At 35.3% G+C, this 27,741-nt stretch overlaps 1 protein-coding gene and 1 long non-coding RNA gene across 2 annotated transcripts in view; one reads left to right on the forward strand and one right to left on the reverse strand.

The window, feature by feature from the left end:
- Positions 1–502: 502 nt before the first annotated feature.
- On the forward strand, positions 503–4,890 carry LOC140745345 (uncharacterized). Its single transcript, XR_012102654.1, has 2 exons — positions 503–1,394; positions 1,492–4,890. It is a non-coding gene; the product is annotated as an uncharacterized LOC140745345 (long non-coding RNA).
- A 134-nt stretch (positions 4,891–5,024) lies between these two features.
- LOC140745629 (uncharacterized) overlaps positions 5,025–27,741 on the reverse strand; it is a 125,734-nt gene continuing 103,017 nt past the window's right edge. Inside the window, 3 exon segments of the mRNA XM_073077565.1 lie at positions 5,025–5,278; positions 5,553–5,758; positions 26,297–26,480. Coding sequence (XP_072933666.1) covers positions 5,025–5,278; positions 5,553–5,758; positions 26,297–26,480 — 644 coding nt within the window.

Genomic DNA, 27,741 nt, shown 5'->3' on the forward strand with positions numbered 1-27,741 from the left:
TCGGAATAATACAACTTAATTTAACAACACCGTGTAGGTAATAAGTAATTACTTACTAATTATGCATCCGAATTTGCAAGGTCATTGCAATTCCAAGTGCGTCATCCTCAAACTGTGCAAAACCACACGTGTAATTACCGTTCAATCGTGCAAAAACCCTTTATTTATACGCAAAAAGTGTAGGTAATGTGCAAAAAGCTTAATCCACGTCCGAAAATACTTCTTTTGGTTCATAAATGTTTTGTCCTTTTCATAATAATGGTTGTAGAACTCTGTGATTTGACTGTAAAGGCGTCATCACCATAACTACTAACTGTTTTCACAACATTCTAATATAGGATTGAAGCATCAAAGCATTAATTACCCATTTCTAGAGCTCCATTTTTTCCATGGGCGGCAATGACCACTTAAGTTCAAATATACTGAATATTTCCTTGTATTAAACTCGTTTACAAAATGATTATAATTCGTGTTGGAAGAATGGAACATGACAGGTAAAGGGAGCTGGTAACACTAAAACCGCACAAGAGGATATAAGATGGCGGGAGTAAAAAAGGATTAGGATTTCTGTAAGAAAGTGTAATGTTTAATTGAGGCCTAATAAATAAAAGAAGTAATAAAGTACATTGTGTTTCAACTAATACAACATGGTGGCAGAACAGGAAAAGTTGATGAAAGTCCCTCCTCCGGGACAATTCAGTTTTGTGCCAGAAGAATGGCCAAAATACAAAAGAAGATTTCTCCGATATATAGCGTTGTCTGGCCATACAGAATATACGGATCAGAACAAAATAGACTGTTTGCTGTACTGCATGGGGGAGAAAGCCGAAGATATAATTATTCAATTTGAAAAAAAACTTTCGTATGACAAACTTATCGAAAAATTTGACACGTTCTTTTCTCCAAAGAAGAACGTCATTTATGAACGGTACAAATTTAATGCAAGAGTTCAAAAAGAAGGGGAAAAATTTGACGAATTTATAACGGACTTACATAAAATAGCTGAGAATTGTAAGTATGGAACACTCAAAGAAGAGTTAATCAGGGACAGGATCGTTACAGGAATATACGACAAAAATGTCAGCGACAGAATGCTGTTAAAGAATGATTTAACCTTAGAAGAAGCAACTTTAATGGGAAAGCAAACAGAAATTCAAAAAGAAGAGTGCAAGGTTATGCGAGAAAAAGAAGAAGTCATAAATGTAATTAAAGAAGATACTTATAGAAAGAAAACACAGAAATGTTGCTTCTGTGGGTTACAGAGACACCCCAGGGATAAGTGTCCAGCATATAAAGTGACATGTCATAAGTGTCAAAGAGTGGGACACTTTGCCCGCTTTTGTCGAGGAAAATCAGTAAGAAATGTGGAGAAGTGTGATAAAACTGAATATGAGGTGAGTTTCTGTGAGACTAAACATAAATATTTAATTGATGTTTGTATGACACAAGGGAGCAAATCCAAAGATAAAGTGAACTTTTTAATTGATACAGGAGCAGATATAAGTGCCATATCCGAGGACTTAGCTTTGGAATGCCAGTTTTTTATAGTGAACTGTGATGATAAAGTGAAGGGGCCAGACGGCACAAGATTGCAAGTTATTGGAACTGTAAGACTAAAATTAGAATATAAAAATAATAAGTTTGAAGGTAAGGTTTATGTTATTAGAGGGTTAAAATCAGCTATTTTAGGAAGACCTGCTATTGAGGCTATGAAGGTCATTGAAATATGTGCAGTTAGTATGTATGATAATTGGACTAGTAATATTGAAAATGCTATTGAGAAAGAATTTCCAAACATATTTAATGAGTTGGGTGTTTTTAAGGATGAGTTTCATATTAAATTAATAGAGAATCCAAAACATTATGTCCATTCCTCACCTAGGAATATATCAATTCCCTTATGGCCAAAAGTTAAGGAAGAGCTTAATAAATTAGAGAGATTAGGAATAATTAGTCCAATTGAAGAGGCGACTGATTTTGTTTCACCTATTGTTGTTATATATAAAAATAATAAAGTAAGAATCTGTGGGGATTACACCGAGGTAAATAAGAATATTCTAAGACCGGTTTATCCTATTCCAAAGGTGGAAAATACATTGGCAAAGCTAAAAGGGGCTAAATATTTTTCTAAAATTGACGCTACTTCAGGGTTCCATCAAATAAAGTTAGACGAGGAATCAAAAAAGCTTACAACTATTATAACTCCATTTGGAAGATATATATATAATCGTTTACCGTTTGGACTTAATTGTGCTCCTGAATATTTCAGTATGAAGTTCTCTAATTTGTTTAAGGATCTTAAAGTGGCAATACATATGGATGATATTCTAATATTTGAGGAAAGTAGGGAAGACCATGACAGAATGCTTAAAGAAGTTTTAAAAAGATTACATGCGGAAGGGTTAACCATAAACAAGAGCAAATGTATTTTTAGAGTCAAGGAGGTTAGTTATTTAGGTCACATAATAAATGAAATAGGAATAAAAGTAGATCCGGAAAGAATTAAAGCAATAGACTCTTTCAGTGCACCTTCTAATAAGAAAGAACTATTACAGTTTCTAGGTATGGTTAATTTTGTAGGCAGATTTATTCCTAAAAAGTCTCATTTACTGGAACCTTTGTACTCACTTTTAAAAGAAGATCACATGTTTGTTTGGGAAAATGCACAAAAACTGGCATTTCAGGACATAAAAAATAAACTCAAAGAATCACCTACATTAGCACATTATGATCCATCTCTGACCATAATAGTATCAGCTGATAGTAGTTGTTATGGGTTGGGAGCAGCCTTGATGCAAGTTGATAGACAGGGTCAACGATCAATTGTTATGTATGCCAGTAGAACTCTCACAGCAGCTGAAAAACACTATGCACAGATAGAAAAAGAATGTTTAGCACTTACTTGGGCAGCTGAGAAGTTTAAAGACTATATTGTAGGTATTCAAATTATTTTGGAAACAGATCATAAACCACTCCTTCAAATATTACAAACTAAACAATTAAATGATCTGAGTCCAAGATTGTTAAGATTACGGCTTAAACTTACAAAATTTGACTACAAAGTTGTATACACACCGGGTAAAGAATTGGTAGTGGCAGATGCATTATCAAGGCAACCTATGCCGTTAACTAATGTTACTCAAAATTTGGAAGAAATAGATCTTAATTCACTCACTAATGAAACCTTATCAAGTGAAATATTAGAAAGGATAAAAGTAGAACAAAATAAGTGTAACATTTGTATCAAATTAAAGCAATTTACTGTGCAAGGTTGGCCGAGAAAAAATTGTCTAGGTTCATTCAAAGATTATTATCAGTACAGAGTTAACTTTTCTATCGAAGCTGACATTCTTTTATTTAATTCCAGAATTGTTATTCCAAATTCCATGCAAGAAGAAATTTTAGATAAAATACACAAAGGTCATTTGGGTATCTCAAAATGCAGAGAACGTGCTAAGCAATCAGTTTGGTGGTTAGGACTGTCTAAGCAAATAGAAAGTAAGGTTAAAACTTGTAGTAAATGTATTGAACTTTATCAAAATCACAAAGAGGAAATGATTATTGAATCCATACCTGATCGTCCTTGGCAGAAAGTAGGAATCGATTTGTTTAAATTTAACAATAGTTGGTACATTGTAATGATAGATTATTATTCAAGATTTCTGGAAATTTCAAAATTAAAAGACTTAACCGAAGATTCAGTAATAATTCAGTGTAAAGAAGTATTTTCCAGATATGGCATACCAGAAGTAGTTAGGTCAGACTGTGGCACGCAATTTAAAAGTAAGTTTAATAATTTTGCTAATGAGTATGGGTTTAAATCTATCACCAGCAGTCCTTATTATTCACAGAGTAATGGACTGGCAGAGTCTGGGGTTAAAATAGCAAAGTCTTTATTGTCTAAAAATGAAGATATCTATTTAGCTTTGCTAGTGTATAGGAATACTCCTTTGGAAGTGGGTTATAGTCCAGCAGAATTAATGTTCAATCGTAAATTACGTGACAATTTACCTATTCTACCTAGTAAATTAAATAAGCCAGTAATAGTTGAAGACATATTGAAGAATAAACAAATTGAAAGGAAACATAAGACTGCATATTACTACAATAAGAGGCATAAAGCATCAAATTTGCCAGATTTAGACATAGAAGATAAAGTTTGGATTACAGATTTAAAATCTTATGGGACTATTGTAAAAAAATGTGATGAACCTAGATCTTATATTGTAAGTACTGACAAGGGTAACTTTAGACGGAATCGGTGGCATTTGAATAAAGCCTTTTCTCACATTTCACCAGGCAGGCCTATAAATAGTGATTACTTAGATCAATTTTGTGAGGGGATACCAACAAGTCTTTCAACCGGTGAAAATAATAGTCAGTCAGTTGTTGAAGATTATTTAGAAAAGGATAGTACTAATGATCCGGAACAGTCACAAAGGAGGTCTGAAAGGCTTGTAAGGAAACCTAAATATCTGGATGATTATTATGTATGTTACATACCAAAATATGTTCATGATTATTGATTAAATATGGTGATTAACTTAACAACTATGTTAAGAGAAAATAAATATTTGTTTAAATTTACATTAGGATAATAATATTTGTAATTTGTAATTATAATTTTGTATAACAAGACATTGTAACAAAATTGTCATAACATGTAACAAATAGTAAAACACAATTCATTAAAAGATTAAAAGAGGAGGATGTTGGAAGAATGGAACATGACAGGTAGAGGGAGCTACGAGTGGCAACACTGAAAGGGAGCTGGTAACACTAAAACCGCACAAGAGGATATAAGATGGCGGGAGTAAAAAAGGATTAGGATTTCTGTAAGAAAGTGTAATGTTTAATTGAGGCCTAATAAATAAAAGAAGTAATAAAGTACATTGTGTTTCAACTAATACAACAATTCGATTGTATGAAAAGACAAAACATAAATTGCAAAAACTTTAGCATCAAGTGCCTACAAGTGTATAGAAAGCAACTGTATAAAAACCCTCTCAACGAAACCCATCACATCACTCCAAACGGAACTCACTGGAGTATTCATTGCCAACGTTCTGAGTCAGCATTTGTTCGTGAGTTTGCTGTGTCAACAGTTCTCTGCCAAAAACGGTGACATTCTCGAGCAGCATGTGTTCGTGTATCGTGCTCGCCATTAGGAAACCGCCTTTCGAACCCAGGAACGATTCGTACGCTGGCGTTTCGTATATAATCACGGCCCGATTCCACTTGAATCTGTAGATTTAATTATTACGTGAAAACTGTGATGCTAGCGACATCTTTTGTCAAGTAGGAAAAGATGTGCCGTCGTTAAAGAGTTATAGCGTAGCGCGACATCTAGCGGCGAGTAGTAATACTAAAATACAATTGACAAATAGTTCAAAGGTTAATTCATAGATGGCGTTATATTAATCGTACTTTGTAAAAATGACGTTTAATTACTTTTAAACATAACCCTTTTCTTGGTCGTTGAGTATAAATACGTAAAGATTGTTTATTGATATTAAGGTTAGTTATACATGTAACTTAACCTAACCACTTACTTGTGTACTTATAGCCGAGGTAGAATTTCAAGTTCTCAGTATGGTTGAGCCCTCCATCGGACGTTGTGTCCCACGGTGTGTAAATGATATCTTCTTTTTTCAAAAAATTGGCAAAGGTCTTCATCATGAGATGGCATGTGGATTTACCGGCGACGTCGAGCTGAGCGTCGGGTTCCGTGATGATCAGCAGTTGCCGCCAATCGAAACTAGATGGCGCGGAAACAAACTGTGTTAGTGCTAAGCCAAAATGTGCGGAACACTGTGCGGAAAACCTTTTTTGGATAAATAAATATAAGTACAACGAAACTCTCTTAACAATTATACGTTACAGTGGCTTTAAAATGGATTTTAATGGATTTATTTGTTTGTAGTTTGCTCCCATTCTTAAAGTTCACCTTAAAAGAAAATGCGATCATAGAAAATCATTATAATAAATATATTATTAGCCCACTACTGGGCACTCGCTCTTCATTGCTTAAGAAACGTTAGGCAATGATCTACCACGATGGCCAAGTGAAAATAAAGACTTATAAAGGCTTATAGGTTCGAAAACACTTCATCATCATCAATCCATTATTTTCCCACTGTTGATGACGGGTATTTTTTTATAATATAAGTGTAGCCGACGAGCATACAGTCCAGTTGATGGTAAGTGGCTACTACCGCCCATGGACATCTGTAATCAACCCCAGATAGGATTAGATATTCCTACCTGCGGTCGGCCACAGATGCGCCGCTACTCCTGAGGACTAAGCTGGAACGCCTCGGAAAAGTCTGTCTCCCTTACCACATCCTTCAAACCGGAACACAGCAGCGACTGACGCTGCTGTTATTAGGTAGAAATAGGTGTGGCGGTGGTGCCGCCGGAGTCGAACAACAAAGGGTTCTACCAAATTCGAATTTTCGAAATCAGAATAAGAAGGATTAGACGATAGTCCACCGCGCTGGCCAAATGCGTATTGGTGCGAAAACATTTAATACGATTAATTACAATTTAATTACGATTACGATTGTTTAATCTTATTTTTAAATGGCACACAGGAACTAAGCGTATGTTTTGGTTCAAGTAAATAAATTCCCATTAAATGATCCCGTATTTACTTTGTACAAAGCAATCCACATTTCACGACAATAGTGTGACAAAAATAAATACACGGCGCTTACATAAGCAAATAATGTTCAGGGAAACGTTTATTAGCCGTCAACTGTTTATTTGTTGTTTGGTGATAAGCTTTGCTGTAGGAGTATTTTTTCCACAATCCATTAGCTACTTTTAGGCTTTTTATAGTCAAACGTGACTTACTTAAAGTAGTTTATATCTTCTAAGAAGGGGCTTTTATATATCTTTTTTTTTGTTAATAAGGGGAAACCTTCAAAAGGTACCCGGTGCCGTGGGAGCGACACAGAGTTATGTGGGCGTCTTACCGCACTAAAATCCCTCCGGTGGCCGTCCTCGGCGCTGCGTAGAGGACTCCGGGATCTCCAGAGTCTGGGGTGCACGACGGTATGCGACCACACATACCGCCGTCCTTTCCGGGGGTCGCTGGCCGGGCGGTTCGAGCTCCCACTCTTGCAACCCGCAACCCCGGAAGCCCCTTTTAGTCGCCTCTTACGACAAGCAGGGGATACCGTAGCCCTTTTCTGGTCCCGGATTTACAGGGACAGAATAAAGAAGTACCTTCCTAAGTAGGAATACTCAACACTTATAGAAAACACTAAGAATTTCTAAAATACAGCATAACACTGCCGTTAAAAAGCAGGCATTTAGCCATCAAAGAATCCTATTAAATTTCCTTCGATTATATTTAACTTATGCTCTAAATTTCCTATAAAATCAGTTCAATACATAACTGTCGAATCTCCGTGACGTCTCCATTAGTTACAGCCTTTCAAGTGAAAACCCTACATTTATTGGGCTGTGCAAACCCCGATAAGGGCGATAAATTTAAAAGGCTTATTTTATGCCGCGTTCATTATTGTCTATTTTTAGACAGCACTTTAGATAACTAGGCTACGTCATCTGAACGAAAATCCCTTTTTGTTTTTACCTAAATTTACTAATGGAAATTGATTAGCTATATGGATTGTACCTTTTAACTCTTGTATTGGACACGGCCAACCATGGATTTCTGTCGTCGATTACTGTCCTTGTTGGGCACGGGTCTACGTCGTTTAGAGGGGTGCTTTTGCGTTTTTTTTTCTACAGTAACTAATGGAAATTGATTAGCAATATGGATTATACAAAGCGTTTTACCTCTTATATTGGTCACTGCTAACCATGGACATCTGTCGTTGATTACTGTCCTTGCTGGGCACGGGTCTACGTCGTTTAGAGGGGTGTTGTGGCGTTTTATTTTCTACAATAACTAATGGAAATTGATTAGCAATATGGATTATTTAAAGCATTTTAACTCTTATATTGGTCACTGCTAACCATGGACATCTATCGTCAATTACTGTCCTTGTTGGGCACGGGTCTGCGTCGTTTAGAGAGGTATTTCGCGTTTTTTTTCTACAATAACTAATATAAATTTATTAGCAATGATAATTTACAAGGCGTTTTAACTCTTATATTGGTCACTGCTACCCATGGACATCTGTCGTCTATTACAGTCCCACTGCTGGGCTTGCCCGTGAGAAGGATTTAGTTTCAAATCCACCGTACTGGTCAAGTGTGGATTGGTAGACTTTACACGTACTTTACGCGTACACAAATTTACTCATGATTTTGCCTCCACATTTTAGCATGATAATTATTTTTTGATACGCATATAACTTGAAAAGTCAACGGCGCAAGGTAGGATCATAACTTCGGACCTCCCTGTTGAGCGGTCGAGTTTCTAACAGCTAGGGAGCTCTTAATGCCTCTGTTTTATGACAGAGAATTGTGAGATGGACAATGGACATTGATCTACGGCCTTTAAAAACACAAAAATGTAATGTCTCTAAAAATAAGAAACAATATTATTTTATACATCTGGAAAGGCACCCTTAGATAAGCACTCGAACGGCTTAAAGGAGATTTAAACGGGTATTCTTACAAATATACAATAAATAGAAAAATAAAAAAGGACACTTAAACATTCTATATACCCTTTGAGCTCTAAAGAGTATTGTCAACATATATGAAGGACGGTCTCAGCTAAAATTAACCCTACGGATACCTTACCCTTTGTAACACCTACGTATTTAGTTTAAATTGTCGCTAACCAGTTGAGCTACGTGTGTTTCAAGTTTCTCTGTGGACTGATTTAGGAACTAACCTTAGAATATAAAAATGTAGACACCGCATAGTTAGGACTGTTTCGGCGTCGATTTTCAAATGCTATCCAAAAATAATATGTGTAAAAAAGTTATTGCTTGACGTAATAATGTGAATTTATTTCTTTTGGGTACAAATATTTTAATTCTGTAGGTGCAGGACTTGGTCTGTCCCTGCAGTCTCGGGACTAGAACAGAGCTACGGTATCCCCTGCCTGTCGTAAGAGGCGACTAAAAAGGGGCTTCCGGGTTTGCGGACGGCAAGAGTGGGAGCTTGAACCGTCCAGCAAGCAACCCCGGGAAGGATTGCAGTGTGTGTGACTGCATACCGTCGTAAACACCAGGTGTGCGGGGGAAGCGTAAACTGCTCCCCCCAGGGCAGAACCCAATAGGGGTATCGCGCTCGGAGGACTCCGGTTGTGTTCCATCTAAGTACTTAAAGAAAGTACTGGATTTGATCTAGTCTTTGTTTTTGGTTTTTGGACACAACAATCCATATCATTGGTAACAAAATAAATCATTTAAGTATTTATTATAAATTATAATTATTACAAATAAATTATACATAAGGTAAAGGTCGTCCTGAATAAGGTCCTTATTCCAATTAATTATTTTATAAAATAAGACTTTATTTTAATCTAAGTAACTTTCAGAAAACTAAAATGAACAAGTGAATTCATGTTTCCAAAACTATGAAACTTCATTTGCGACGAGATTTACATATATGCGGTATAGGACATCATACACAATAGTTCATCTCATCTCTAAATTCGAAAATTCAGAGCCAGCATCAGTATAACTTTTGATATTTGATATTATATTTGTACACGAATTCTACATCCCACGAGTTTCTAGTAGTGGTAGTGACAGTTATTAGATATTAATGATCTCTAGCTGTCACGGTGTAGGAAAATACGGCAAAACCTGCTCTCATGTAAATTATAATAATAAATAATTGGCTGTGCAAATCGCAGACACACTTTTATTTTTATTTTTAGTGTTTATTATTATAGCAGCCATTGAAGGACATGTATTGTGAAAATTTGAACGGTCTACCTATTACAGATCAATAAATAAGCGAAAAATGTCGAAAAATAGCGGTTCATTGTATGGCGACCCCCGTTTATTTTCAGCTTTTTTTATTTTAAGTATTAGTTATAGCGGCCATCATTATATACACTCTGTAAAAAAATCAAATGTTTATCTATTACTAGGAGATAGAGCCCTGTGACAGATGGACAGACAGCGGAGGCTTAGTAATAGGGTTCCGTTTTTACCCTTTGGTTAAGGAACACTAAAAATGTATTCAAATGTTTGAAGTCTACCAATTCGCACTAGACCAGCGCGGTTGACTATGGGCTAGCCCATCCACGCCACTACCCACTATGAGAAGACATGCGTGCCCAGCAGTGGAATAATATTGAGTGAACAAGGTCCATAGATTCAGTTTTGGCTTATAAAACGTTCTAACGAAATAGCAGACCTTGTATGAAATGAACAAAAGATGGTCCTTACTTTAAATAGTATCCCAAATAGCCCTTAAGGATAATGAGATCAAAAAAAAAATACATGAAGGAAAAGGCAGGGTGTTCAAAATACGCAATCATTATAATAGCGGGATCTATAGGGAATAGGGTCGTACAACTATACAATACCCTTATTTACCCTATACCCTTATTTAGCCGTAGGGGATGATTTTTCAACGATACTTTCTTAGTACTTTGTTGTAAACGTTATAACAAGTTTTGCGCAAATTCATGTTTATAAGTTCAGTTTTTTTATTTTATGTAACTGAATTTGAAACCATTAGGGGTTGACTACCCTAAAGTGGGTTAATCTGAAATTTTGCATACATATTTGATTTCATTCACATTGCATGATAAACTTAGTGGAGTTATCCTAAATTTAATGCGGCACCAAGATAGCGCCAATAACTAACATAAGACCACTAACTTCGTATGCACCCCTATGATAAGGATATCAAATAAAAGGGGTTCCGAGAAAAATACGAATAAAACTTGCTTTTAAACGTTTACAGTTTTTATTACATTTGTGGAGTCCGCGCCAAATTGTTAGTCCGCTCCGAATATAGAAACGAGTCGCGTCGCAATAGCAAATTAGCGGGACGAAAACAGCGCGGGACCCTCCTGGCACTCTCCACTGCCCGCTCTCGCCCACGGGTACATAGCTGCGTTAGTGTGCCCTTACGTTACAGAGTATGCTAACTAAACTTCAGAGCGGACTAGAAGTTTGGCGCGGACTATACGCTTTCCAAGTTCTATTTGTAGATTAACGTTAAAACTTTGAAAATACACTCTTAATAGAGCTTTCGATTGTCGAGAATACCCCACGGGAATAAAGGTAGCCTTTTAGCACACAACTTTTCCACTTTCAATGGAGATTTTTAACTTTTTATTTTAGGTGGAAAGAAAACTTTCTGATTCAACTCCGGCAGCACCACCGCGACGTATATTCTATCTTAGAATAACATCATATTTATCATCATCATCAACCCATTACTGTCCCAGTGCTGGGCACGGGTATCCTCACAGAATGAGAAGGATTAGGCCATAGTCCACCGCGCTGGCCAAGTGCGTATTGGTAGACTTCATATACCTTTGAAAAGATTTTTTTTAAAGTATTCTCAGGTATGTAAATTTCCTCACGATGTTTTCCCTCACTGTTTTTAGCAACTGATAATTAATTTCTAATACGCTCATTGAAAAATCAGAGGTCCGTGCCTAAGATTTGAACCTAGGACCCTTCGATCAAGAGACCGAGTTTCTTAACCAGTAGGCATCACTGCTTATCTTATGTTAGGACAACATTGTTAAAAGCTATGTTATGGTTAGAAGATGGTAAGGGAGTCATACTTATCTGAGGCGTTTCAACTAAGTCCTTAGGAATAGCAATACATCTGTGGCCCACTATATATGGGATTCTTATCTGGGATTGATTACAGATATCCATGGGCAGTGGCTACTTAGCTTAGATGGACAGCATGCACGTTTTCCACATACATATTACAAAAAAACAATACAATAACTCTATTTTTTGTAGGACTAAGGCAGACTGAATTACATAATACCTACTACCCACTTTAATATACAAACACTAATTTAAAGCCCCAACAAAGGATATGTTTTGTTCCATTGAGACAAAAGGTCCAACATTACACTTAAGCGTATATACTAGGTAAAATAAGACTAGATAAATGTATGTTACAGTCCAAGAATGATGAAAAAAGTAAGAGAAAAGTAAAAAAGAGACAATTTATTCGAGGTGAGACGTATATACTGGACTAAGTTTTTGGAATAGATTTTCCATTGGACGCGTAAAGACTTATCAGTGTTCACCGCTTAAAACGCGTCTCGAGTATTTAGGCGTCTCGCCTATTTGCGTGTTTGTGACTCTCACACTCACAAGCTCCGTCGGTTGGTTCCAGTGACATGCGTCGGAACTCGGAGAAGTTCGGTTCGCGGCACTTGATGTTTGTAAGTCGATTTATTAGTTATGCGTTTTTAAACCTCATTCAGTGTTTTGTGATCAAGAAAATTGTAAAATATTAAGTAATTTGTAAATGATTTGGTATATAAATAACTGACATTTAATTGATTCAAGTTATCAATACGATTTAATTTAAAATATTTTAAAACGAAAACGTTTATAAACTTTGCTTAAAAGACGTTAATAATTCATAAATCGTAATAATACTCCATTACTATATCTCGATGTTACGAGTATAGCTATACGCTAGTTCTGGAAACGTCATTAAACTCTTTTTGGAATAAGTCTTTAGGCGGACGTGTACTTCTAAGATTCAGTACGCATTTTACCTAGTATATCTCACCTCTACTATTTATCTCTTTCATAATTAAGTATATATGTGAATTTATATATTATATGTAAGCTAGCTGACCCGGCAAACGTTGTGTTGCCACATAAATAAAAAAATATTATGTTATGTTTCGGAGGAGTACGGTAACTAACATTGTGACACGAGAATTTTATATATAAGATTATATGTGTATTTATTTATATATCTATGATAATCTATCTTACCTTTCTATGTTGTGATCACTATGTTTGCCTATCACATAAATTTCCTGAACATAGGGGCTGCTGGAAGAAATTTCAGGTTGAAATAAGTAGTCCTCTGTATTATTTATTTGTTTTTAATGCTTTTTTTTGTTATGTCTCTGTGTACACATATTTGTTAAATAAAATAAATATATAATTGAGTATGTTAGCCTACATCTTCATCCACCATGTCAGATTAAAAATTCAATTAAATTTTACGAAGTTCTTTTAGCAAAAGATTCTCAATCGGGAATGACGGCAAAGTTCCTATTTTTCTTCACAAAGGAAAACGGGATGAAAAACTAGTGTCCCGTGAAATCTGTTAGCTGTCGGAAGTAATTCGGAGCTGTAATCCGTGAAAATCCTAGAGGATTTTCCTTAACGAATTCTGTATTATTTTACACAAAAATATTATATTTTACGGCTTAGTTTAAGCTTACGAGCTGTTTGGTACTTTACAGCAGTTTATGTACTAAGTATGTGGTTTACAATTTAATACGCAATAAACAAGCCACAATGTGGATGTGCTTTCTAAAAAGGAGAGAGAATTTCTTTAAGGAACATGCTTAACTGAGACCTTACTTAAACTTTACGTAACCTTAGTTATCGTAACTTATGTAAACTTAGTTAGGACTCTTATCGTATCTAGGGTTAATTACAGAGCCTCTCATCTAAATATATATAACTCAAAGGTGACTGATTGACATAGTGATCTAAATATATATAACTCAAAGGTGACTGACTGACATAGTGATCTATCAATGCACAGCCCAAACCACTGGACGGATCGGGCTGAAATTTGGCATGCAGGTAGATGTTATGACGTAGGCATCCACTAAGAAAGGATTTTGATCAATTCTACACCCAAGGGGATAAAATAGGGGATGAAAAGAGTACTTCGTAACGCGAGCGAAGCCGCGGGCAAAAGCTCGTTTTTTTATAATACTGAAGTAGCAGTCCACATGGTGGTAAGTGGCTACTGCCGCCCATGAACAGAACAGAAAGGATTACATTCCTAACTCAGGTAAGCCGCTAATGCGCCACTATCCCTGAGGACTAAGCTGGAACGCCTCGGAAAAGTATGTCTCCCTTACTACACCTTTCAAACCATAACACAGCAGCGCTTAACACTGCTGTTATTAGGTAGAAATAATTAAGATAAGTATGTCTCCTTAAATAAGGACATTTAATTAATTATTAAAGACAATACAACTACAACTTGAAACCTTATAAAAATAAGGTTTCAAATATTGTCTTGTGTACGTGCGTCCCTTTTGAGAGGCGCGTAATTCCTTTCTGAATAAAGCTCAATATGTAATAACAATGTTAATTAAATATCCAATTTCCTATTCACCTGTTAGAAATTCCTTTGAATTACTTTTTTATTAAAATTATTCTATTAATTTCTCATTTCATCACAATGTATCCTGAATAAGTATTTTTTGCTTTGAACACATAATGCGTAGGTTTGTTTTTAATAATTTAATCGCTATGCCAATTAAAATGTTTGTATACGAAAATTCTTTAGAATAATGCTAATAGGGCGCTTTAAATAGCTGTTTAAAATAATTACAAAAATAACGTCAAAAGTTTTGTATACAATTTTGGAAAACCTGTACTCATAGTACGAGTATGAGTTTTTACGTTTTTACAAAAATGACTGCTTTTGTATTCGCTTACGTATACATACATTTCCAATTAACATCCCTAGCTGACTGTATCAGAACTGATTGGAAATGTATGGAAAATACGTAAACAAATAAAAAACGGTCACGTAAAAACTCACACTAAGGGTATTTGTGGAATGTACGCTCGTCTGCTACCCCTATATTATTAAAAAATATATACGAAAACAGTTTCAAATATGATTAACGGAACAAATTAGTTAATGACACCACAGGATAGTAGTATAAATATTGCAGAAGTTTTGCATTACTTTAGAAATAACATAAAATTTCCTTTGAAGAATATTTTCTTTGACTTCTCCAGTGTACATAATTTCTCACAAGTACTGCCTTCACTTAATAATTTCCTATAATGACATTGCTTTGAGGAGCTCTTTATAGATAATATTTCAAAGTAGAAGGCTAATGTTTTTCAAGTACGTACCTACAATCTCGTCAATCTCATCAACTTATTACTGTCCCACTGCTAGGCACAGGTCTCCTCTCAAAATGAGAAGGATTAAGCCATAGTCCACCGCGCTGGCCAAGTGCGAATTGGTAGACTTCACAATACCTTTGAAAAGTTTATTTTATGTTTTCTGAGGTATGCAGGTTTCACGAAGTTTTCCTTCACCGTTTTATGCAAGTGATAATTAATTTCTAATAAGCACATGACTTTGAAAAATCAGAGGTAACTGGGATTTAAACCTCGGACCCCTCGATCAAGAGGCCGAGCTTCTTAACCACTAGGCTATCACTGCTTTTATATGTTTTTGTAATAATGTTTTTATCCATCCATCCATGCTCGTCTTCTAATCTTATATAACAAAAAAAGTGTGTTAAAAGCATCATTTTGAATAAAAAGTTCATATTGAACTTCATATGGAGAGGGATAATAATTTCCCTCACATTTGCATTAGTGTGGGTGTGGGTTTATCCCTACAGGCAGAAATCTACTTTTAATTAGTTTGGGGACAACATTAAGGATTTTCCGGATAGGATAGCAAACGCGACGTCTACCTAACTTATTGTTGCTACTGAAAGCTGTTACGAATTTGAAATAGAATTTTAGATAATTTTAATGAAGATATCACAGACATTTTTATTACTTTTTTACAGATATTTCTCTTTCTATCTTTTTAATATGATCGTTTTCGTTTTGATAAAAATGACTTTTTGTTAAGCTATTGCATAGCTTTTATCGCGGGCTTTGAGCGCGGCGACCGAATCGAGAAATTCTGTAACGAAAATAAGTAACACCTTTCAACAACTCGGTTGCCTGGAGACTTGATATCCAACTATCAAGTGTCCAGGCAACCGAGTTGTTGACTGTCAATAGAAAAATATGGATGTAATTGAATAAAGTATTATTTTACATTCCTTATTATTTTATTTGATATTGGCGACGAGATGTGGAATGAACTAAAAAACAATAAGGAAATACGAGCCACATTACGTGGGTTAATGAAACTAACCGAAAATTACATTTCGGGAATAGAAAAAATTGACATTGAAGAAATAAATATACGACTGAATTCTTTACAAGAAAATTTCAACAAATTCTACGCAATTCAAGAAAAAATTGAATGGCTTACAGAAGAAGAAAATTTAGAAGAGGAAATAAAATACAGGTACGAATTTGAAGAAATATATACAAAGCTAAAATTTTAATTTTTGAATGTACAAAAAGAAAATAATCGGCTAATACCTGAATGTTCTTTTATATCAGCAAGAGCGGAAGTTTATTTGATAAACTGTTAACTGTCAAGGCACGCTTGAGACGTACACCTAATACAAAAGAGTTATCACCTTATCAGTTAATGTTCGGCAGAGAGGTAAGAACCTATATGCATGCCTTATTTAAGAAATCCGCCCCACTATCCAGTTTACATTACAATGCACCGCCAACGCAGGAGTTCGGACAAGGTGATAAGGTACAAGTCCGCAGTTACACCAACCCAAGAGTTAAATGGGAGTTCGGAGTCGTCATCCGAAGATTAGGTAGACTCCATTATGAAGTCAGAACTGAAAATGGCATACTGGTGCGCCGTCACCTTGACCAAATGCTGCCGGCGCCCCTGGTGGTGTAAGTGAAAATAGCGGTGGAGGACTGTTGGATATCAAGTCTCCAGGCAACCGAGTTGTTGACTGTCAATAGAAAAATATGGATATAATTGAATAAAGTATTATTTTAAATTCCTTATTATTTTATTTGATAACCTTAATTCGTCAACTTGAACACAGATGGCAGTAATACACATTTTTTTATAATCCGTGCAGAAATCTTAAAATTGCGTGAAGTATATTTTATATTCCCATTATAAAATTCAAAATTATATTACCATATTATCCAAATAATATGTTTTATCAACATAAGCTATGTTGAATTCTGGATTGATAAAATAACGTAAAAGAGTGTTTGTTATTTTTAAACGTACAATTACAACTGACAGACTTGACAGCACAAAATCAAAACGCCATTATGATTTATGGTACAAATAATTTGTGTACAAAGTATTTTAAATATGAATAAACAAAGTGCATTTATTAATGAAAAATGCGATGTACCTGTAACATTCGGCCAAATGTCACAGGCACATCGCATTGATCCATTTATATTGCTGGTTGTTAATACTTTATGTCACTTATTAAATACTTTTCTATTTTAGAATGTTCAGTCTTGCTTGGAGTTATGAAATGTCAGCTGATATTTGCAATGTCTTATATAATGGAGATATGATAAAATAGTGGATAAAGATGTATTAATGTAAATGTTGATGATTATGGAAGAATATATTGTATTTCTGGAATTCCTTCTGAGCGTTTTCATAGCATAAAAATGCTATGCAATAGCTTTACCGCGGCAGTCTCCGAGTGCCACACGTATTTTTTTTTTTTTGTTTACGTTTTTCCCATATATTTTCCAATCAGTTCTGATACAATCTGCTAGGGCGTTGGAAATGTATGGGCAAATACATGAACAAATACCAAAACAGTCATTTTTGTAAAAATATAAAAAGTCATACTAAGGGTAGGTACTGTTACGAATTCCAAATAGGATTTTTGCATTACATTTTTACTGCCTTTATTACTAACATTTCATTTTATAGCATTTTAACATGCCAAGAATTTGAATTAGAATGTAGTTGCCGTAATAATGTAAATTTATGTATTTGTATAAATTATATACAGCATTAAGTATATGTATATATACGGCAAATATATGTGCGGCATTTAAAAAGACAGAATAGGCCAAACGTTCTAAAACAAAAATCGATGTATTATCGTGTTCTTCAAATAAATATTTTATATTTGTATGTGCTGGGTGGTTTTATATCCTGCAAGTGCAGATGGGTCTTGCAACTTCAAGATCAAATTAATTCACTTAGTCACACCCTTTTAATTAATCAGTAATAAAACAAGTTGAGAAAATGAAGGATTCTATCATGTTTGTAGCCTTTATTAATATAAATAAGTGAAGACGTTAAAAGAAGAAAAATGATTAAAATCTTTTAATTACCTAAAAAAGTATGATACTAGTTAGTATTTATTCGCAAACATCAGACGAAAAAAGATAGACTGAATTTATCCATTTGAATCGAACATAAAATTATACAGATTTCTAGGTTAAACGGATTATGGATCATTGTATTATTTTTTATCTATCTGCGCAAACGTTGACAGACACATTTTAGAGAAAAATATATTTTTATCTGTGACGTCATAAGTATGTCTGACATGTCCAATGTCTGTAATATTTAAATAAACCTCAACACACATACCTACGATACAAATTAGCCCTATTTCACGATACTAAGCAGAATCTCGAACAAATCGTAGAAGATAAATTTTACGTTATGGAACCACAAATGGAACTTTTTTTTATAATATAGGAGTAGCAGACGAGCATGCAGTCCACCTGATGGTAAGTGGCTACTGCCGCTCATGGACACCTGTAATCAACCCCAGATAGGATTAGATTTTCCTACCTGAGGTCGGCAACAGATGCGCCGCTACTCCAGAGGACTAAGCTGGAACGCCTCGGAAAAGTCTGTCTCCCTTACCACACCCTTCAAAACGGAACGCAGCAACGCCTAACACTGCTGTTATTAGGCAGAAATAGGTGTGGCGGTGGTGCCGCAGGAGCCGAACCACAAAGGGTTCTACCACCTTCAAACTTCGAACTTTTAGTGTTATGTCGTCGTAATGCTTACGGCGTAGTCTTACCTTTTTAGTCTGAACCACAACGCGAAATTTCATAGAAATGTGAGTAAATAGAAACCCTGTCCCAACAATATTCCATTAAGTAAAAGACAATGCAAATTGAAAAAAATCTCCAACCCCATTACATTTTAATACAACCCTCGTTCAAGTGTACGCTACGGCTTCAGCATACATATTTAATTTGTCTGAATTGGATACAGTTTGCTTTGAAACGAAAACTTTTATTATTTACAGAATTATTGCTTTTTTGGGTTCCGTACCTAAAAAAAACGGGACCCTATTAGGTAGAAGCCTTTGTTGTCTAACCGTCTGGCAAACTCTAAAAGTGTTATAGATAGACAACTAAGAAACTATCTGAGATCATTTCAGAATGCTTCTCAACCTTCAATACTAAGAGACACTTCGGCCTGTCCTATCGCTTGATATAGATACCTAGTTGAAATTCTTACAGTGCGTATATTCTGGCCACTACAATAACAAATACAAAAAGTACAATAACGAATACAAACCAGATATATTTAATGTTTTGTAGTTTAACTATTAAGCCGTAAAACTTTTTTTTTTTATTATGCATACATGTGTTTTTATATTATCCGTGATAAAAAAAAATTGGTGGTACGGAACCCTCTGTGTTTTCGAGTCAGTCTTGGCCAATTAATATTCTACCAAGACAATGTGCAATTAGCTACTTTATTTTACGAACGTTACGCTTTGCTGTAGACTTAATCTGATATTTCCCGTGGGAGCGTCGAGATAGAAAGCATATAAACGTACTTTTATATATAAAAACAACGTTGGGCTTAGAAGTAAATTTACTAACTACTTTTAGAGTTTTCCGAAAGAAATATGCGGAAGTATTTTTTTATATTAACAAGGTTTTTTATATTTAAATGTATATTAGTGGTAAAAAATCGGCCTTTCAGTTCGAGGTTCAAATCCCAGGCACACACCTCTAATTTTTCAAAGATATGTTAGAATTCTAAAAAAAATATTAGAAATTAATTCCTCCTTGCTGTAAAGGCGAGGAAAATATAGTAATGAAAACTACACTGACCCACAGACCATGATGAAAAAATCATAGGTGTGAGAAGTCTATCAATTTCCACTTATTTCTAAACTAAACTTCCTTATAAGAAATACGTTCCCAGTATTGGGACAATATTGAATTGAAGCCGAAATAAAGAAAATCCACTCTGTCGTAAGCTATTTAACGTTACAATCTAAATTAATTCCAATTTTCCGGAAAACTACAAAGAAGTCCAATTTCTTTAAAATGCGACTCTCTGTGGAATCGGACATAATACCGTTTAAATCTTCTCAATTGGACGAACCGTCGAAATAATCGCCGCGCATAAAAAATACGTCGAAAAAACCCTTGGGAAGTCGATTAATGAACATAATACTTTTCATCCTGGAAAACTGTACAATAATCTCTCGGGAACCCAAGTATAGCACGATTTAAGGAATTTAAGATTTATTTACTGATAAAATTATTGAAAATTCATTATTCCTGTTGAAAGATGGTAGAAGTAGTATTGTTTGATAAGGGAGATACCTACCACCGCCACACCTTTTTTAGCGTGAAGCAGATCTGCGTTTCGGTGGAACTGTGTGGATGCCGACTGTGTGGATGAACTTTTTTTTTTTTTATAATAATGGAGTAGCAGACGTGCAGTCCACCTGATGGTAAGTGGCTACGGCCGCCCATGGACATATGTAATCAACCCCAGATAGGATTAGATGTTCCTACCTGAGGTCGGCCACAGATGCGCCGCTACCCCTGAGGACTAAGCTGGCTCGCCTCGGAAATGTTTGTCTCCCTTACCACACCCTTCAAACCAGAACACAGCAGCGCTTAACCCTGCTGTTATGAGGCAGTAATAGGTGTGGCGGTGGTGCCACCGGAGTCGAACCACAAAGGGTTCTACCACCTTCGAACTAGGTCTACTACTAGTTGCTATTTCAATTCTACATTAACATACAAAGTTAATGCCGCATAGAGTAATTTCTTCTAAAATTATTTCTGAAATATCTCTCAAAGAATCAAAGCAACAGTTTTACATAATTCGATGTAAACCTACTTCATTATACCACTTATCACAGAATGAAGATAAATTATTTCGAAGGCTTTCAAAGTATTAACAGCCTTAATTTTATGATTTTTCATCTGTTTCACGCCCGAGAGCTCAGGAGGCTGCGTAGGTTTTAGCCTACTTTATCCCCTAAATTAATTTTATCTCTCAACTCGATAAATTATGAAAATCAGGCCCGACTCACTCAGTTATCAAAAGCCGTTGTTTTATGCTAAATAGGCTGCCTGAAAATGCTTGTTTATGCTTTGAAGACTAATTTTTGCAATGAAAACAAATTAATGTTATTTTTGGTTAAATTTTCTTTAGGCATTTCCAATTTAGAAAGTAACGTTTGTGGCTAGAATCCGGCGTGAATACCGCATCTATTTCTGCCTGATAACAGTGCGCTGCTGTGTTCTGTATTAAAGGATGTGGTAGATGACAAGCTTTTTCGAGACGTGACAACTTAGACCTCAAGGGGTGGTAACGCATCCATGGAAAATAATATTTATTTATTAATTGTATCAGGCGTAAATTGGCGGAAATCCATGCTATTAAGTTAAGATTAAAACTACTTTGCAAAAATCCGCTACAAATATGAATGGTGGTTGGTATACCACCACCTATAAGGTGGTGTGTATGCATGGTGGTGTATATTTTTAATTGTTTGCATCTATATACATACATACTGTATGGTTTAAAATACCATCGTACATATTTGTAGCGGATTGTTGCGAAGTAGTTTTAATCTTAACTCAATACAATTTATTTGTTAAGGAATCTCTCAAAGCTTACATGAAAGTTTTAATGTAAAACTCATATCTCTAAATGAGTTAAGTAAATAATGATTCAGAATATTTAAGAGTAAACCTGAGGAAAATGAATCTTAAGAAAATAATACTTAAACGAAACCATGAAGAAGTTTGAATCGTATTCTTTGTGTTTTGCTTTACGTAGCTTTGTTCCACTGCTGTACCCTTACCATGAGTTTTTACGTTTCGACAAATATGACTGCTTTGGTATTTGTTTACGTATGTCCATACGATTTCCAAGCAGCGACCTTAGCGGATTGTATTAGAACTATAGTGTCTGTAACGTGACATTAAATGTCTAAATTGACAAAATGGCGCTTTATGTATTGTCTCTCTTTTTTGCGAACATGTGAGGCAAACAGAAAGACTTGGGCACTTACTTATTGTTATGTTTACTCAGTCTACTGAAGCGAACGGAACAGAATATTGGATTGAGTAAACGTAACGTAAAATTGTGGGATGTTTAAAAACTCATGGTAAGGGTACTGATGGAAATGTTTCTATAGTGAATTAGTTATAAATTTTATAAGTATAATTTAATATTATTTATAATTTCATTTACTTATTTTAAGTTAAATTTAGTTTACTAAATATAGAAATAAAGTAAATAAATAAATTTAACAAATACGACAAGTATTGAAAGTTAGAGAGTGTTTTAGAGCTTTATTAAAGAGGTAAATTCAAAGGAAAATTTATTGAGAACGGAAAATTGTTGAATACAGCAATGATAACCAATAAAAGCAAGATAACGTTGAAAATCGATTAAAATTAAATTAGCCAGCTTGCGGCGAGATGAATTTATACACAGTTAGGTACTTGATCTAGTACTAACGAGGAGTGATATAAAAAGCCAAAAACCAAAAGAAAAATACCTTTATACGACTTTTTTTATAACATAAGAGTAGCAGGCGAGCATGAAATCCATCTGACTAAATGTGGCTATCGCTGCCTGTGGGCATCTGTAATCTATCCCAGATAACATTAGATTCCCATCTGAGATAGACTACAGATCCACAGACCACACCTGAGCTGGAATGATTCGGAAAAGTGTGTCTTCTTTACTATAGCCTTCAAACTAGAACACAGCAGATGTGGCGGTGTTGCCGCTGGGGTCGACCCCACATGGTTCTACCAGCTTTAAGCAATAGCAGTTTAGTCTAAGGCAGGGATAGCTTAGTGAGTGTCAGTGATAACCAGTGATAATTATAGATAGTGGTAGTGGTTAAGAAACTTGGCCTCTTGATCGAGGGGTCTGAGATTTAAATCTCAGGCCCTCATAATTTTTCAAATTAAGTGCGTATTAGAAATTAATTATCACTTGCTTAAACGGACAAGCAAAATCGTGCGAAAACCTGCGTGCCCGAGAAATCTTGAAAAACGTTTTGAAAGGTATGTGAAGTCTACCAATTCGCACTTGGCCAGCGCGGTGGATTATGACCTAATTCTTCTCGTACTGAGAGGAGACCCGTGCCCAGCAGTGGGACAGTAAGAGATGAAGCTTTATCGCTTATAGCCTGAGTGTGTGACAGATAAGCAAACCGTTAAACTTGTTACGCGCCACAGCTTTACTGCAAACAGAAAATTGATTTTCATCGCCGTGCTTAGATCAGTAAAATACATAGATAGATCACTCCTAACAAGAAAGTGTGACAAATTTTGAAGATTGAGAAGTTTTGCCACGTCTCCGTGCAACAATGTCCCTAAAATGATTGAAATACTTATTTTTTTACGTAAATTACGTAGTATTAGTTATTTATACGGATTCTAGCTGACCCGGCAAACGGTGTGTTGCCATATAAATAAAAAATCTTAGGGTGATCAACCCTTATCACTTAGGGGTATGAAATATAGATAGTACCCGATTCTCAGACCTACTGGATATGCATATAAAATTTGGTGAAAATCGGTAAAGCCGTTTCAGAGGAGTAGGTACGGTAACTACCACTGTGACACGAGAATATTATATATAAGATTTATACGTAAATTTTCTCCAAACATGTTTTTATTACTCAAGAATTTAAAAAACAACTGCCAAATCAGAGCTTTATGGCTTCATCCAATTTCAAGGCGATGAAGTATCTTTCTATTTTACTTATCAAAGCTGCCGTGATGTTTAATCTATGGGTTATGTCGTTTTTACGAGTTTGTGGACTGACGCGCACCTTGTGTTTTATTACTTAGTTTTAAGTCTATCACTGGAATGTTATTATTTATTTATAGAACATTAACTTTTGATTGCATTTCGGGTAAGGTTTTGTTAGTATATATTCGTCGTAAAAAATCAGTTTTACAAGATAATATAGATAGGTAAGTATATGATTATGGCCAATATATCAGAAGAATTGTAGTGATAGTCTGGTGGTTTAAAATTCGGATTCTCAATCTCGAGCCCGAAGTTCAAATCCTGACGTCAGATTTTTTAAAGTTTTCTGCGTATTAGAAGCTTATAACTTACTTAAGGATTAAGGAAAACCAGTTAGGAAATCTGCACATCTAAGAATTCTTTATAAGCTTAACAGATGTGAAGACTAGTCGTATTTAGACTATGGTCCACCGCTAGCCAAATGAAAAAATATTTAAGCCATAGCCAAAATATTTTTTTCATTTTGAGAGTCCCGTGCCCACCAGTGGGACAGTAGTGAGGTGATAAGACTAAATATTTATATTCCCCTCAATATGAATATTCTTTGAAGTTTCTTTTATTATTATTCAAATGCGTTACACTTTACGTATAATATCAGTATCATATGGACGGATATAATAAAATTGATAAAAATAATTTTTGTTTTTAAATTAACTAGAAAATCAACAAAGGATCTAGATCCACCAACTGAACGTAGGAACAGAGTATGTTAAACAAAGCTTGTAAATAAAACATCTACTAAGTGTATTCCACGAAGAAATAAACAAACTACCTACTGCGGTCTACTCCGTTATACTTTAGCACTTTTTTCTACAATTTTATTATTCAGGTACTAAAAAAACCTACTAGTAAATTTATATATACGTTTATTTATATTTATCATACTGAGAGTATACTCAATACTCTCTAGATCAGCTTAAAACAGGGCTAAATGTTGTTGTTATAAGGTAGAAATTGGTATGACAGTGATAGTTTCGGAATTGAACTATGAATGCATTCCACCACCTAAATAACATTAGCACCTTTTTTTTGTTGACGAGGGGGAAACCTTCAAAAGGTACCCGACGTCGTGGGAGTGACGCCGAGTCATGTTGGACTTTTATCGCACTAAAACCCCCCCGATGGCCGTCCTCGGCGTTTGTGGAGAACTCCGGGATCTCCAACGGAACACAACCGGAGTCCTCCTAACGCGATATCCTTCTATCGGGCTCTACCCTTGGGGGAGCAATTAACGTTCCTCTTACATCCCCTGGTGATTACAGCGATTTGCCACCAACAAAACCGCTCTCCTTCCCGGGGTCCCTTGCTGGACGGTTCGAGCTCCCACTCTTGCCGCCCGCAACCCGGGAAGGACTTTTAGTCGCCACTTATGACAGGCAGGGGAATACCGTAGCCCTATTCTGGTCCCGGGACTACAGGGACAAAATAACATTAGCACCTACACTATCTACATACCTACTTATTATTCATATCCTTTATCTTACATCATTTACATATTAAGATACATCTATATATAGTTACATATATTGCACACAAATACAAATACGTAAAGCGAAATATAACCGCCCAATATTCGTGAAAACCCAACACGTGCAAGTGCAAAACTTACCTACCACTCAACGATGTACGATCACTTTTGTATACACATCGAAGCTTTGATCTGAGAAGATAAATAAATATCGGAATCCCATGCAATTCCGCTAGTTGTTTATATAATGTTAAACGCAATCCCGTTCCAACTAAGTTTAATTGGATATACAGACCTTTGATCAGCTTGTATCTCTCGTTGTCATTGACCTCAGCTTCATGGTTTTGTTTATTAAAATCTATAACTACTTAGTCTAGTAACAATTAGAAATAGACTTCGGGTTTGTACGAAATTTGCAAAAAATAATCAAAGAAAGGTTGGCAACTAGGTTCTCGCCGTTTTTGTCAATCGCAATATTCGGCATAAACGGGATAGAAAATGTAAGTTAATGACAAGGCTAAGAAAAATTCGACGTTTTTTTTTATTTCTCGAATTTTCTTTTTTCTTCAATTGCCTTTTTTGCCAACTGATATTCGTAGTAGTGAAATAAATTTGCAATAGAGTTATAATTAGTAAATGTACTATTTAATAATTTCGGATACGAAAAAGTTGGTCACCACTGTTATGTCAATAACCGTTTGTAACATAGGGTTTTATCATATTTTTTTTTCTACAGGATTTTTTTTTGTTGTTTAAGTTAATTTAAATCAACAATTTAATTTCTATTTAATTGAAGTACAAACCAAAACTTAAATTACCTAATCATAATGATACCAAAATTGTAATTATTAGTATTCTACTCTTATCTTAAACAAACCCCGGATATTTTCCCCGTAAGTCGAAGCTTAATAAATAACAACTTACTCAAAAAGTCGACGAGACGAGAGGGACATTAATAACCTACTACTTACTCAGACAAAACGGCACAAAAAATAATAAGGTCTTTACAAAGATACTCACTGCCTCATAACATCAATGATGCAATACGCCATATCCTTGAAGCCGAGGGGTCCAGCGCGGACCATCATGTAGAACTCATCTTGGCAGGTCTGCTTCGACTTCACGAAGTCGAAAGTGAAGCCGCCAGTCGTGACGAGGGGCGTGCCGGTGCTCCCCAGGAACTTGCTGATGCGGGCGACGGATGCTGGAAAGACAACAGAAGTAAGAGAGAGTCCTTGTTAGAAATATAATAAGTAACGCTCTTGATGTTTGGAGTTATAATTGAGCGGGAATAATAAAATATAGTAAATTGGTAGAAATACTTTTGTTGTTTCACTTGTAAGAAGTGTACACTTACTGCTGACAAAATATTTGTAGTTAAGCCTTTGATATTCATATATAAGTTAATAGGTTCAGGTGACACATATAAGTGTAATAACCGTTGGTTTAAATAAATCTAAATATTTAGGTGTTAAGGACTTTTTCCTTAACACCTAAATATTTAGATTTATGGCGTAATAATGGCGTATCATGCTTTATTTATAAAAAAGTGTGTCCGATATAAAAACGCACATATTTAATACATCGGGTTTAAATTCTTTTTAAATTTTTAGTTATTTTTATTAACAAGTAATAAAAGCTTGTTTTTAAAAAAATATATCTATTGATTTTATTAATAGTTGAACAAATTGTTCTTCAAACAATACTGCTGTCTATAAAAATCGTTCGAATTGGTCCACCTGTAAAACCTATGAAGAAGAAATTACTAACTTTTAAATAAAACAAGCTTTTATACTATAGTTTTTATTTTATTTTTTGTATTATTGTATACACTCACGATTTCACACAAAAGCTCCATGTATCATGGGTGCCATGGACACATACAATGAAAAATATACAAACACCCAGACCCCGAACAGATATTGAAATTCATCATTCAGGTGTCAGTGAGTGGTTTTCTTCTTATTGGCGTTGATGTTAAAGTATATATGTATATTTATCTATGTTTCCGCCTATTTCTGCCTAATATCAGCAGTGTTAAGCGCTGCTGTGCTAGTTTTAAGAGTGTGGTAAGGTAGACATACTTTTCCGAGGCGTTCCAGCTCAGGCTTTCCTCAAGGGTAACGGCGCATCTGTAGCCGACCTCAGGTGTCCTATCTGTAATCCTATCCGGGGTTGATTACAGATGTCCATGGGCAACAGCAGCGATTTACCATCAGCTGGACTACATGCTCGTCTGCTACTACTTACTATATTATAAAAAAATATTTATTTATCTACTCAGTTAATTGTATTCAAATTAAAACACAACATTGCAGAACTGTACCTTTGATCTATAAAATTAGGGCAAACACCTTCAGTTCTTCAGTATTCATGACCAGTTACGAATGGAACAACAAACTTTCATAATTTAATCAACTCGGCGCCGAAAAGCTTCGGCATTTAATTCATTATCGATTTAATAT

This window comes from Epargyreus clarus, unplaced genomic scaffold (assembly GCF_041222505.1).
Source record: "Epargyreus clarus isolate Ecla_fem2 unplaced genomic scaffold, WU_Ecla_fem_2.2 ptg000010l, whole genome shotgun sequence".
NCBI lineage: Eukaryota > Metazoa > Arthropoda > Insecta > Lepidoptera > Hesperiidae > Epargyreus > Epargyreus clarus.